The sequence below is a fragment of the Rhinichthys klamathensis genome, unplaced genomic scaffold (genome assembly GCF_029890125.1).
Source record: "Rhinichthys klamathensis goyatoka isolate OS25496 unplaced genomic scaffold, OSU_Roscu_1.1 h1tg000626l_1, whole genome shotgun sequence".
NCBI classification, from domain to species: Eukaryota; Metazoa; Chordata; class Actinopteri; order Cypriniformes; family Leuciscidae; genus Rhinichthys; species Rhinichthys klamathensis.
The window spans coordinates 462,151-477,967 of NW_026607074.1; the positions used below are offsets into that span (position 1 = coordinate 462,151).

Here is a 15,817-nt window from a genome sequence, read left to right on the forward strand (position 1 = left end):
TTCACCCCTTATTTGCTTTTTGAAAATACCTTTATTTTTAGGAGAAATTTTGTATAGATCATATTACAATACGACACAAGTTTCCTATCCATTTTCTTTTAATTTTGCATAATGCTGTTATAGCTGAGGATTGAGATTCGAGAGTTTTTCATTTGATTCAAATGCTTTCAAACTTTTTGGCAAGCTTGAGAGCAATGGGATGTTTTTCCCCCCTGGCACCAGAGGGGGCCCTCACAGTAACTAACAAAAGACAGCCGATACAAACAATCGCATGAATGATAAATGCTTCGTGTGTAGAAATAATAAAATAAAAACATACTGAGTAAATATGTGTATTGTCATTGAAGTTGAATTACTATTAGTTCATTCGTCAACAGAGGTATTATGTAAAATAGTTGGCCTACTAGACAAATCCAAGACACATTTTAAACGTAGTAGGCTGTGTGTAAAATTTGTAAAAGTGTCCAAGGCCCTTTCTCTGCGATCAATGCACAGTTGTCGTACATTGCACCATTCATACTGTGAACAACAAACACCAGCGATGGTTCAAAACAATCTCTTCTAAAGCCAATGCGTTCAGAGTACGACGCGCTTAGATGATTGGACAGCCAGCACATCAATCAACAATGGCGCACTGCAATTGGGCTATTGCTCATCCGCCCACTTCACTGGGCGTTTCAATCAACAGAGGAACAAGTCGCAACGCAGGAGACGAGGCGAACAGGAGAGAAAATGGCCGACAGATTCTCTAGATTCAACGAAGAACGTGATTTCCAGGTAAAAAGGCTACAGGAACTGCACGTATCCAAACCTTGCTGGGTCACTATGTAGTTTGGAGAGTCGTGCTCTGTACAGTTTGGTATTACTTGTTTAAGCCGCTGAGCTCGCGTTGCAACTGTGACACTAGAACAGCGATATCGTCCCAGTTTAGCATTGACAAGCTCGAGACCAGTGAGGTGTCCGTGTCGCTTTTCAGTTTAACTTACCTGATACATTTTTAAGAATTTCCAAAAAATATCCAAATGGCCATTGACGTTTGAGACGTGTCGTTATTTGACCCCTTGTGGTTGACAGTGGTATGTTGTTAATTTGAGACGCTGGTAGGATGACCGCAGACTGGACCTGGCCTGGCACTGAGAGATAAACGCCTCAGCCAGGAGAATATGAGCAAATATCTCATTGACTAACGGCCACCTGACTCTAATATGCATGAGTTGTATGTAAAATGTTCGTTTTTACTTGTGAAACTTCTAAATTAAAGGCTGAGTTTTGTAGTTAAAGCTCTTTTTAATCCCCATTGTGCAGTTTATCTTTGCTAGGACGTTAGCCGTGATATCATGTCCTGTGTCTGCTCGCGGTTGTGACTATATGCGAATAATACAGGCATTGTTTTATTTGTTTTTGTCTCATACTGACTCTTAACTAGCACAATGGCATGTTTGTGCTGCATTTTGCATACCTGATTTGCAAGTAATGCCAGCTAAAATAAAAAACAACTAAAAAAACATTACAACGTCTGGAGTACTGATGCTTGGACACAATGCGATAAAAGAGATACATTGGTTTTTGCATTATGCTGATTCCAGATCTGGCATCTTTACTGCTTGGTAATTTGGAGTGTTGTTGACATGTCTTGATTAATATTGAACGTTATGTGTGTATGACGTTTATCGAGTGATGCATATAAAACATTTTCTGTGCATCTCTTGAGAAATCCTGCTGTAGATGTTCTTGGGCAATGTATAAGGAATGTTGTTTTTGTTTTGACAAATGATATATTGCTTGTCATAAGGGTTTCTTAATATAATCCTTAATGGTCCTTTTGGGAAGGTTTTCTGCTTTAACTAGAGCCTTAGCAAGTTTTGTCCCTCACTGATGTGTAGGCAGATGGGAGTTCACTTCAGCCCCCATTCTGAAAGAAGGGTTTCTGAAACCACGCAGTTGGGCTGCTCATGATGTATTGACAGGAACAAACAAGCTTTTATTAGAGTGCCCACGAACATTGTGAACCCCTTAGTTTAGAGCCAGCAGCCAAACTGAGAGCTTTGCCTTGGCAATTTTTCAATTGTCAGAATTAACCCTTTCACGCATAGATGTCACTGCAGTGGACAACATATATATATAGGCCTATATTTTTTTTTTTTGATGGCGTAGTTGCACATCAACCACTACAGTGAACTAGGTGCTCATCCAGCCAAGTGGCAAGCCGTTGTATATGGAATTAATTTTTATCCAAACAACAAATATGTCTGACAGCCAATAGATCAATGTAGATTTCAGTCTGAGATTTTCTCAGAGAGGACATTCAAGTTGTATGTAGTAGTGTTGTCACGATACGAGAATTTCCAACTTCTAAACAATACCTTGAAAAATATCTATATTTTCTATACCACCATACAGATCATTTGTAAAATTAAAATTTGGGTCATTTTGTTGTAATAGCTGACACACAGCACAGGGAGGCTTTATTTAAATCGTTGAACTAGATTTACCAAAAACAACAACTAAACAGTCAGTAATAAAATAACAAATTGCAAACGATAGCACAACTAAGTACAATAGAATAAAGAAATAAATTAAATAGCCTAAACATGGCTAAAGTTTTCAGGTGTTTCTAAAAGTATATTCAGGTAAGAAATACTACTGAAATGAAAGTAACCACATGTAAAATAACATTAGATAGCCTAGTTTTCATTGTAAAAATAAAATTCAGATTAATGCTTACAATTAAAGTTACAAAAGTGATTCAGTCAAGAGCAGCGAGTGATTTTATCTTGTCTTTTGTTCTTAGATTAACATGACAGACCGCAGCAGGTTAAACTGCTGTCACTTTAAAGCCTGGAACACACCAAGCCGACGGTCGGCCGTCGGGCAGTTTTTGTGCGTCGGCCGACTGAGTTTCCTCGGTGTGTTCTGCATGGTTCCGTGCCGTCGGCTGAAATTGGTCCTCGTCGGCTTTGTTTCAGCCGATTCGACATGTTGAATGGGCGTCGGGCTGTCGGTGAAAGAGGGAACTCTGATTGGCTGTTCAGCTTAGTGAAAGAGTCATGCACGAGAATAATAGCAAAACAGCGAGCAAAGAAGTCAAAACTCTACAGATATAAGGCTGTTCTTATGTTACGTCATCTTACCTGAGTGTTCCCTGGCGAATATTTCAATATTAACACGAGCGGAGTGGAATAAAGAAAGTGTTTAGCAGGATCGATATTTAAAACGGTAAGCACGCACTGCTTTGTTTATGGTTTGTGTATCTGCAGCCGACAGCGTCGGTTTCCCCTTTTTGAATGACGAATATAGACGAATATATCTGCAGAAATAGACAGTTGTCTCATTTACACTCAGGCACAGAACGCGCATTCTAGCTGACAGTCGCCAGTAGTTCTCTCGGTGTGTTCAAGTGCAGCTTTTTACCCCGACGCGAGGCGACAACACAGTCGGCTTTCATCGGCGCTAGTTCGTCGGCGTCGGCTTGGTGTGTTCCAGGCTTAAGAGCTTGATCCAATATACTATTACTAGGGGTGTAACGATACATTGTTATCGAGATATCACGATATAAAAATGCAAGCGCAAGCGTGCTGAAACAGCACTCCTCAAAGTGAAAGTGCAAACATCAGAAGAAAGACAAAGATAAATAGTGATGAAAGCCAAAATGTTAAATGTCATGAATGTATATTTCCTGAGTAATCCACTATTTGTAGAGGGGGATCACAATTTTCACCTGAGATTTTGGAGCAAAATTACAGCGGGGTAAAATGACTTCAGAAAGAGGATAGCATAATTATTTTAATTTTACACAGAGATTGGTTCGTCTATTAGTAAATCTGTTGACGTTAGCAATCTTTGTTGCATTATATGCCAACGGTGACCGTTCAAATGGGAAAAAGCACTTAGACTATTGCCTAAAGTGTGTATGACTGTAACTCAAGAAGTATTACTTTTCTTTTGGCATCTTAATTTTTAAGATCCAAGGTTCATTTCCACAGAAATGGAGATCTTAATGGAGTTCCATGAGTAAATTGGTCAATTGTACACATTTTCATTGGCCAAAAACCAAATGTAGATCACTTTGTATTAGGGGTGGAACTAGGGTTGGGTATCGTTTGGGTTTTATCCGATTCCAGTACCTACTCGGTATTTTTTAAACGGTTCCGTTGCTTAAACGGTTCTTAAATCGGTACTTAAGAAAATGAAACCGCACACACTTTATCAAAAAATAATACCCTTTAATTTACAGGGCCAAACTGGACACAATATTAACTTAAATCTTTAAACAATATAAATACAAGTAACATATGGTAATAATAAAACCAATATAAAATAAAAATTCATATTTACATAATATCAAATGAAACAATATTGTATCAAACAATGTAATAATACTGGAGATTAATAGAGATTACTAGCAGGCAGAGCTGCCAACTCTCACGCATTGACCGTGAGACTCACGCAAATGACCCTTTTCACACAGAAAAATCGCGGACAAAGAGGACACTGACAGACAAGACAGAGAAGGTTACTTTTGATATGGAACAAATCCACAGCTGTCAGATTCTGTCAATATTTTTACGAGATTCACACAATAAATAACGTTTTGGCTCTTTGAAATGTGACAGATCGCTGTAGCGCGTCAGTTCAAACGGCACGTGATACAGCAGCCTACAAATACAAATCCACTGCTTCTTAGCTACGCAGCGGTGAGTGAACCTATGAAAAGAGAACATCTCTGGTTGGTGTAACATATCTCTCAATAGGGAACGGGACGCAGCCAAGCTCCTCGCGCTGCCGACCAGCTTCCTTTTTCGGCAGAGAAATCTGAGGAGCAGATGGCGCGCGCGCGACAGCATAGTATGACGACGTAAGTGCGTCGATGCGGCGCCATCAGCCAATGAATTGGCTTGATTCTATATGGGATTCAGACTATCGGCACACCCAGAGGGCGTTCTGACACGTAATTTTACACGTGAAATGCAGCCAAACCTTGCGAGAAAGAGCGCGCATGCGAGACAGAAGGAACTGTGCTCCAAACTGTGTAGCACACGCACGGCGGAGAGAGAGAGAGCGAGAGACCTCGTGTGTGTGTGTGTGTGTGTGCGCGTGTGTGCCTAATGAAGTTAGGCACCGAAATCAGGCACCGAAATTTTCTTTCTTATTCGGTCTGGTTACTACCGTTTACGTCGGAACCGGTTCCCTATTGGCACCGAGTTTCGGTACCCAACCCTAGGTGGAACGGTACACAGAAGTCACAGTTCGGTTCATACCTCGGTTCAGACATCACGGTTCGGTACGATTTCGGTACAATGGAGGGAAAAGCAAAACAAAAATGCAGAAGGCATTGTATTTTTTAAATAAGTTTTATTAATAAAGGCATAGAACCAGTTTATTTGTAGTGCACTGACAATAGTTTTATATAATTAGTTTATTAATTAAATTAATAAAAAGACAAAAAGACCTTGCGATATGTTTGGTAATTGTACTATTAATTTAAAATTATTTTGCTATATTTCAGATCAATATATTTGTTTTCCTTCATTTTAATTAACATTATTAATTGATAATGTAACATTATTCTCATCTGAATTATAAATAATTAATTTCTGTATAAAATAATACTACCATTAAAAACATTAGAATTTCTTTTTTTAATCAATGTAGAATGTGTAAGATTAGTCAGTCCCTCCAGAAAAACGCGATTATGCGATCGCTGAATTCAATGCAAAATCAGCCAAAGTCCGCATATTTATGCGGGGGTCGCATTTTTTCAAATACTCCGCAATTTCGCCGCATAAATTGCTGATTTCTGCGCAAAATATGCGGGGCTTGCATGATTTCATAATCCCCGCATTTTCGTTGCAAAAAAGTCACATATCTTAGCAGAAAGTTGGAAAATGTTGCGTTTGCTTCACACAAGAGCAGCCACTTCCCCCTGTTGCCATGGGAACGTTATGAAGCGAAGTAATTACGCGAAATGAACATCATTGAAAAGCTGTAAAACAGGAGCACACTTTATTTTTAAATATTTCATTTATTCATTTTTACTGAAGTTGTAGCATATTCCTCTAGTAAAGCTACAGAACTTGTTTGACTCATCAATGTTTTGTAAGTTTGATGTGTTTATTAAGGTCTTGTAACGCGTTGTGCCGGGAAGAAAAATAGGGATAGCTCACAGCTGAAGTTATTGCAGAGGCCAGACAGACTCACGGAGGCGATTGGCTTCTCACCACTCGCACTTTATTCCCAAATCGAACTCGTAACTGTCTGTCACACGTTCTACCGTCCACGTCATTACTTAATAAACAAAATAAGATAAAAGAAGTAGCATCAAACAGAAATTACCCGCACACATGGGGTGTTCGAGGCGCATGGCACATACAATATAATACTGCAGACAGTTAGACAGGGAGCGCGCAACTCTTAAAGGGGCCACACCTTATTTCCACTCGATACAGTCTGAAATAAAACAAGATGAGAAATTAAATATTTCCAGAACTTTCTGTGATGTAGTATGTTTGCTTATCATAGGAAGTAATAAGAAAGGACTCTTTACATTAAGGTAGTAGCCTAGTGAGAACAGGGTGTTGGGGGGATCACTTTTTTCCCCTCTTTTTCATCAAACCGCAGTTTTTGCAAGTTCCCGCAATTTTTGCAAGTTCCCGCAATTTCATGGCAAAAAATTGCATAAATATCCCGCATATTCCATCGCATTTTTAAAGAAAACGGGCCGCGTAATCAAGGATTTTTGCCCGCAACAATCACAAAAAAACTCCGCGTTTTTCTGGAAGGACTGATTAGTGCTCCGAGGACAAGAAATGAAAACCAATGCAATATAATGAATGTCCAAAAGATGATGGGACCCACAGACTGTTTTGAAATGGAGTTGGATAAATATGTTTTGCTTTTAAAACAGTGTGTGTGTGTGTGTGTGATTTTGGTTGCATCGATCTTGAAACATGTATTTCGAATAGTGAATCGTTTATTTCGGTCAATATTCGATTTAAAATGCTAAGAATCGAATAATTTGCGATTCTATATCGATTCAGTGCTTTAAAACATATAAACATTAAATGACTATACATGCGCGAATTAATGAGGCGTTGTGTGGCGTCATTTCGCGTCCTCACAGCTCTCACATACTCGCTGCACTCTTACCATCTTTCACTGGATTTCGCTCGCGCTCCGTCTCATATAGCTCTCATCTACAGATTTTTGAGCAGTCCATGTTTGAGCTCTCCTCAGGACAGCCATTGGTGTTCACATGAGCAGATGACAGCTCTCTATCGAGAAAGCAAGCCATTGATAAAGCTGCCATATCATTGCGCGGGCACTGCTATGAAACAACGCGTTCGTTGCGTGGAAACGTCACCGTTATTTTCTTTAAGATAAGACACTGAAGTTTTACGGAAATGGGTCATACCCGTCCTGAGCAGTTAAAGTAAAACCCCACTTATTCAAGGGTGCGCATTTATTACATGGAAAGAGAAAACGTATAATAGGTGTCAAAAAGGCACACGCTTCCGATTAATCATGAATGATGAATGAAATGTAACTTAATGTCGTTAAACTGAACTGATGAAATAACTACAACATTAATTACACTGAAATAAGAGCGCGTGGTTTATCCATCTATCAGATGCGCATTAAAGTTGCATTCGTAATCGTTTATATAGCACAAGTAGACAGCCGGCGCGTTTTCTTTCAGAATCACAAGGACAATGTTCAGTCGGATAAAGAGAACAAAGAGTAGCTATTCCATGAGGAAACGTTAGTTAAGGTTTAGTTGGGAAAGTTCATGGTATTTTTAGTCTCACAATGGAGGATATTTAATGTACCAGGAACACTTTAAGGTTGTGTATCCATTCCTACAAAATAGTTAGCATGATGAACTAACTATAGCCTACTTTTAAAGTCTTTTTAAATCTTGGTTTACATTTTTACAAATGCTAATTTATAGGCTTTGGAAATATTTTTTATAATAATAGATTAATTAAAAACTAACATGGACTAACGTTAACAATAGACAAAATGTTGTTGGTTTTTTGTTTTGTTTTTGTTCCCACTTTCTGACCCCCGAAGGCAGCTGTATAATTCACACCCTGACTAAGACCCATTGGGGGAAGCATTGAAATAATCCCACGAATGCATATAAAAAATTAAGAATCGAATCGAATTAATCGAATCGCATCGAATTTTAATGTGAATCGCATTGAATCGAATCTTTCTGAATGTGCAAAAATCGTTCTTGAATCGAATCGAAAACCTATGAATCGTGAATCGAATCGATTCGCTGCCTACCCAAAGATTCACAGCCCTAGTATGAACAAAATGACGGAGTATGTTTTTTATGTTTCCACTGTTCGATCGTGCGCCTCTCTCTCTCTCTCACACACACACACACAATTCGATCGCGCCCGCGCGCCTCTCCCTCTCTCTCACACACACACACACACACACACACACACACACACACACACACACACTCCAGCAATCTTGACATCGCAGCCTGTTCATTATGCGGTCACGGTCACACCAAACACGAATAGAGCGTCAAATTCGCGTCTAGTTCGACGCTAGTCCAAAGCGAATAGGACTTCAGTGGAAATCCCGCCCTGCAGCCGATTCTAAAGTTTTCATTGGTCATGTCAATCACTGTACTGATTGCCTACACCAAACACTGATCCCTAAACCTACCCATCACTGTAACCTAAACCAATGAAATCGGCTGCAGGGCGGGATTTCCACTGAAGTGGTTTGGGAAAAAAAAAACCAGCGTAAAAAGCCAACGTTTGAAGTGAACGCGCGTTCAGAGCTAAGCCGATGGTACAGATTATGTGTCCCTAAAGAACCCGCGTATCTAACAGTAGTTCCGCATTGCATTAATTATTTTGCACGCGAGTTTTATTTATTTTTATACCGTGTATTGTCCGTGTAAATTCGTGCACCGAACCGTAACGCCCGTACCGTTTCGGTTCGATACGAATACATGTACCGTTCCACCCCTACTTTGTATACAGTTTATATTTTTTTCTTTTAAAGAGTATAGAGATCGACCGATATATAGGCCTAGTTTTCCCAATATTTAAGCATTTTCCCATGATCGGGTATCGGTTTTGTAATATCGGATTCACCGATAAATGGCCACATCTTGTCGCCGTATTGAGAATTGCGTGCAAGACCGCCATTAAAGCACTGCATGTCTGAGAGGGGAGGAGTCAACAACGGTGTTCAAAGTTAAAATTATTTGTGTCCCTTAATTGATAAACTTAATTTAACATAACAGCCATTAATGCACAAATGTTACATGTTTGTTATGTTTCTCTCTGTCAAAGCAATTGCATACAAAATCCCTCTCTGAGTGCCAAAAATCCACTGAAATGGTCAAGTTGAGGTACATTAACTTGCTCACAAAAGTGTAGTCTATTTATAAGAATCTATATTTGAATCAGTTTCAAGGATATTTGAAAGAAAGGATTTTGTTCATTTTAACAGCTTCTGAAGCTAGCAGGAGTTCAAATACACAGTATCGTAACATGTTACCACATTGACATCCCAATATCTTCATTCATTCAGATATTCCTCTTTAAGTTTCCTAATGTTGTTTTGGAGTCTCCTACAACAGGTTTACATGCATCAAAGGTAAAAAAACTAGGGGTGTGCCAAAAAATCGATTCACAGAAGAATCTAGATTCTCATTTGCAACGATTCAGAATCGATCTGAAATGTCCAAGAATCGATTTAATAAATAAATAAAATCAGCTGGCTGTTCGCCTCCATTTTTGTAACTATAGCCTATACGGGACGTCCGGACGTCATGCACGCAGTCGGTTTTTGAACGTGAGCGGCAAATCAAAGGAAGCAAATATGGATGCTTCTATGAAGCTTCTGATGCTTCTAAATATGATGCTTCTACATTCATCTGCCGTGGCCGGCCGCCACACCTAAAATAATCCCGCCACGGCTGCAGCTTCTCAGTGAGGTCCGATATTAATGTGTATACTATTGTGTTATTGTTAAGCTAAAGGCATAAAAAACATTGTAAAGCACCATAAAGTGTTCGCACTATATTCCAAGACTTCTAAAGTCATTCAATAGCATAATGTGAGGTAAAAATGAATATTTAAGTCGTTAGTTAAAGTTAATAGAAACTCATCTCTCCTCAGTCATTCTCCATTCAGCATTCACACAGCGCGTCGCGTTATAGCGTTTTCTAAATCATAATCCTTTCTCTCGGGTGTCTGTTAGATTACAGCACTGGAGAGCGCTATGAATTGTTCTTCATGCGCACTGTTACTGAAATTTACAACTGTTAAAAGAAAATGCTCAATAAACTGTTGCATATATATAATACATTAAGCATAGATAGACAGATATAATCTCTTCGTTTTGTGCTTTGAACTTTTCAATCCGGAGCGCTGCGCGCTGTGACTTCGCGTTGCTTCAAGTGCATCATTCTGCGCACAGGATGCGCATAATCGCTTTGCCGCTCTTATTCGAGCCTTTCATGTTATAATGTTATAATGCTTAGGGGAGGTTTAAACACCTGGGGTAAGGGGGCGTGGCCAATGGGAATATCACTCATGGGCCACGCCCCCTCCCCCTGGCGAAATGGGCCTGCCACAACAGCTGGAAAAAATCCTAGAGGAAACACTGGTCTCCGTTTGTCATTCTGTATAGCAAAGCAGATGAGAGTAGATCATGATCAGAAACCCGATTAGAAATCATTATGGATAAAATCGAATCGTTTTAAATCGAAAATCTTTTTGAATCGAAAATCGATTTTGAATCGAAAATCGATTTTGAATCGAATCGTGGCCTCAAGAATCGGAATCGAATTGAATCGTGAGATGGTGAAAGATTCCCACCCCTACAAAAAACGGTTTCATTTTCTCATAAAATACATTTTCACATCACCACATTTTCAATGATTCTCAAACGACTCGTCAGATGAATCAATCTCTCCAAATCCCGTCTTTCCGCAAGCTAGTCTGCTCTGATTGGCCAGACAGCTCAGTCTGTTGTGATTGGGCACCGCGTACAGCTCGTGTCCAAAACAAAAACGCCCATTGCCATAACAACGTCAGCTCTGCTTGTCCTGAGGCTTCCTATACCGTAGACTAAACACAGTAACGAACAATGACGTTGATTTTACCATATCAATGCGAGTGTGAGTCCGATAATGAAATATTGGAAGAACTATTCATTCAACCCGAAACTCCATCGCGATGACAACTCGAGTAGGACGTTTCTCAGTGATACACTACTCAGTTTGAGGTACATTATGAGATGTTGCAACTAGGGTTGGGTATCGGTTGGGTTTTATCCGATACCAGTACCTACTCGGTATTTTTTAAACGGTTCCGGTGCTTAAACGGTTCTTGAAACGGTACTTAAGAAAACGAAACCGCACACACTTAATCAAAAAATAATACCCTTTTATTTACAGGGCCAAACTGGACACAATATTAACTTAAATCTTTAAACAATATAAATACAAGTAACATATGGTAATAATAAAACCAATATAAAATAAAAAAAAATTACATTACATTTTACACATTTACATAATATCAAATAAAACAATATTGTATCAAACAATGTAATAATACTGGAGAGTAATAGAGATTGCAGAGCTGCCAACTCTCACGCATTGACCGTGAGACTCACGCAATTGACCCTTTTCACACGCTCTCACGCCACACATCCACTTTCTCACGTAAAGAAAAATCGCGGACAAAGAGGACACCGACAGACAAGACAGAGAAGGTTACTTTTGATATGGAACAAATCCACAGCTGTCAGATTCTGTCAATATTTTTTACGAGATTCACATAATAAATAACGTTTTGGCTCTTTGAAATGTGACAGATCGCTGTAGCGCGTCAGTTCAAACGGCACGTGATACAGCAGCCTACAAATCCACTGCTTCTTAGCTACGCAGCGTTGAGTGAACCTATGAAAGAGAACATCTCTGGTTACTGGTGTAACCTATGTTCTCAGGGAACGAGACGCTGCCAAGCTCCTTGCGCTGCCGACCAGCTTCCTTTTTCGGCAGAGAAATCTGAGGAGCAGATGGCGCGCACGCGCGCCAACATAATATGACGACGTAAGTGCGTGGAGGCGGCGCCCGCGCCATTAGCCAATGTATTGGCTTGATTCTATATGGGATTCAGACTATCGGCACACCCAGAGGGCGTTCTGACGCGTAATTTTGCACGTGAAATGCAGCCAAACCTTGCGAGCAAGAGCGCGCATGCGAGACAGAAGAGACTGTGCGTGTGTGCCTAATTAAGTCAGGCACCGCAGGGCTCCAGACTAACTTTTTGCCTTGGTTGCACTGGTGCGCCTAACTTTTTTAATTTAGGTGCACCAGCACAAAACTTAGGTGCACTCAAATTTTTCCTCGTCTCGCGTCGCCTTTAACGCCACAATTTCAAGGTCACCTTTTTATCACGCTCCATATATTCATATATATTATGTAAATGCTTTTAAACAAGAATAAGGTGTAGTTTTTTTTTTTTTTTGGAAGCACAATTATACTGTATATAAAAATATAAATCTTTAAAAAAAAAAATTAAAGTGCTGTTTTTACATTGTTCAAGTTAGGGCAGGGTATTGACACTAATTTCACAATTCGATTCAATATTGATTATTTTGGATATCAGGTACAATACATGGCAAATTTTCTCAAGAAAAACAAATCTCAACTGCTGTAAACTGGGAGTCAGTTGTAGCCCACTATGCTTCATTAGCCTACTATAATATTGAAGGTAAAAATTACCTGATTTGTACACAAACACTTAAATTACACTTATTTTTTTTAGAATAATAAAGTTATATGAAATATAAACATTTAAATGGTGGCTGCATAAAAACTTGCCAGATTTTTTTTAAACATGCATTAAATATTGAAAAACATAAAAAATTATAATGAATATGTAATATGGTGCATATATTAGGCACAATGCTCCTCTAGAGTTAATTTTTCTAGCTAGCTAACGAGTTTATGGGCACTGGATATGTTTTTTCTGAGGTAAATGTGACGTTACATTACATTGTTTACAATTGTTTTACTGACGTCTTTCCACGGTTGAAACACTGATTGAGCGATTCCATGCGAAAGATACGGATTTCGATAAGTTGTACTCTATCTTTTAACACACTTTCAGATGCTCGTTCATGTTTATTTCGCGCTGTAACTGGTATTATAAAGGCAGAAGAGGAGATCATGTGCGCTCCGCGCTGCTGCTTCTCTGGGGCTGAGCTGAGCCAGAGCGATCTCACGCCACAGCGTCAAAACACTATTTATGTTTTTGAATTTCGTAAGAAAATGGACCTAATTTGAAATCTGAGACTTTGTTACATATCAATAGTAACAAAGCACAAAGATTATTGCGATTTATTGGATGGGATGCTCGCTACAATGTTCCATTCATTCATCAACTGAAAATAGCATAGCCCAACGGTTCGTAAAAATCAATGAGAATCGATTAAAATCGAGAAATCAATATTTTTTACCTAGTTCAAGTAGCCTACATTTTTAAAAGCTTCTTCGTCGTCTGTTTTCCTGCGTTTATTTAGCTGATGCTGCTGATTGCCGTAACAGATTCTCTGGTGCTCAGGTGACAGGTCGCAATTTATTTCAATCACACAGAACGGAGCATTTTAGTCCTACAGGAATATCTGAACCACAGCCAATCAGAGGCAAAGACCCGTCCAATCTCTATCTCTGATTGGTTTAGACCACGATATGATCCAACCATGCGTGCAAGGAGAACAAAAGACTCGTTTTGTGGAGAGGCAGCGGATGCGATCATGCGAGAACGTTAGGTGCACTGGTGCGACCTAGGAAAAATTCTTGTCGCACCCTTACAAATTTTGGTCGCATGTGCGACCAAATTGGTCGCACTCTAGAGCCCTGCACCGAAATCAGGCACCGAAATTGTCGTTCTTATTCGGTCTGGTTACTACCGTTTACGTCGGAACCGGTTCCCTATTGGCACAGAGTTTCGGTACCCAACCCTAGTTGCAACTGTAATTCCTCACCATCAGCATTTTTAACTAACAAGTGCATGTCCATCAACAAACCGATTATTTTACTTGTGCTTATTTATTTACCAAGTATTTTTGTAATTTATTGCGGTGAACATGTGGAAACTTTATCAATAACAGTCCATACATTAGCCTGAGATCTAGCTTGAATGACTGATGTAGCATAAATGTTGGTCCATGCTTAATCTTTCCTCAAAGTAGTGAGAACAACAGACAATCTGCATTAATAGACACATTTATAGGTAATAGTGGCCCACAACTGATTAGCAGAAACTTGTATTTCAGTAAGATAGTAATAATGTGAGTTAGCCAGTTAGCAGGAGACCTACACAATATAAAACTCAAAAATAAGTATTTTGAACACCATCTTTCAAGAGCAAGTGGTTTGCGAATCCTGCATTGAACTCAGAGATTTGAGAAGTCGTCTTTAGAAAAATAAAGGGAACACCGCAAAAGTTTAGGATTATACTGCTGTAGGGATGTAACGATTCACTCATCTCACGATGCGATACGATTCACGATACTGGTTTCACGATACGATTTTCTCACGATTTTTTTAACAAATGAGATTTAAGACAAAAGTGTCCCTTTTATTATTTCTCAGACAAAATGCTGCACATTTCTTTTTAATTTAGAATATATTTGTCAAATAATAAAACTACATTAAAAAAATTCCCTTCAAGGTTGTTTCAACTCAGTCTTTCTGTCTGTTTGGTCAAGAGGCTGGACACTGGTACCTTCGCACACTATGTAAAAGACTGTGTAAAATTAGTAGTACCAGATTGACAGGGGTTTTACATTGTAATAAAGGCAAGATTCTAATTTTGTTATAATTTGTATCATTACACTAGTAAGAGTAAAAAAAAAACACATTTAGAGAAAGAGATAGTAAAATAAATACAACACCTGGTTGCCACGGAAACACTGATGCACCTTGTGATCTCCGTGGCTCTCGCAATTGTAGTATTAATGACTTTTACATGAAAACGGAGGTGACTGGTGTTACTCACGGTGGTGATTATTATTAGTCTACGGAAAGTCAAAATGCCGCCACACCTCCGATTTGAATGAGTCAACGTCAACATCTACGCTTGCCGTCGCCAAAGCCATGTCTACTGTTTGACGGCACGTGCACACCAGTCTATGGCACACACTGGTGCGGCGCGAGCGGAGCAAACCGAGCGTTTTCAGTTCATTCCTATGGAAGTTGAGCTTGGCTCACACAAGATCAAGTTCCATGAATGAAGTGAAAACACTCGCTAGCTTCACGCCAGTGTGTGCTCGCTGCTATTGTGCTATTGTAAAGCGAGGTTCACAACTTCACAGTAGGCTATAGTAAACGCGCCCTGCGGTTTAAAACGTGTATCGCGATTCGTTTAACATTTCAACCGACTTGAATCGTCACACATTTTTATCGATTTTCAACCGGTTGCGAGTGAATCGTTACATCCCTATACTGCTGTGATATCATGGTAAAGATGAATTTTAACCACTGATTCTTCACATGCTTGTCCTTGGGCAGTGAAGAAAAAACTGGCTTTACCTTCACATTGTAGAGCACAGCATCTTCTCGACATGATGCTGTCCAGTATCCACAGGAATCAGCTGCCGGTTTGAGGTTCAAGTTTTCCCTGGTGTCTGCGCGCGCAATAAGGCCATCCTTAAAAATATTCTTGTTTGCCGTAACCCGACCGACCCTGTCAAATTAGGACCGACCCAATTTATTTTATTTTTTTTCCTTTTAGTCCGACCGACTTGCCGGTTGTAAACTTGC

At 39.5% G+C, this 15,817-nt stretch overlaps 1 protein-coding gene across 4 annotated transcripts in view; it reads left to right on the forward strand.

Annotated features, from left to right (window-relative positions):
• The first annotated feature begins 625 nt into the window (after positions 1-625).
• gpatch8 (G patch domain containing 8) overlaps positions 626-15,817 on the forward strand; it is a 65,806-nt gene continuing 50,614 nt past the window's right edge. For 2 of the 4 annotated variants that reach the window (XM_056240976.1, XM_056240977.1), the window contains exon 1: positions 723-777. Coding sequence is in view for 1 of the 4 variants with exons in the window: in XM_056240972.1 (XP_056096947.1) it covers positions 733-777 (45 nt within the window). In the remaining 3 variants the exon portion in view is untranslated. Of the gene's footprint in view, positions 778-15,817 lie in introns of all 4 variants that reach the window. The other 2 variants (XM_056240972.1, XM_056240980.1) reach the window with 2 other exon arrangements.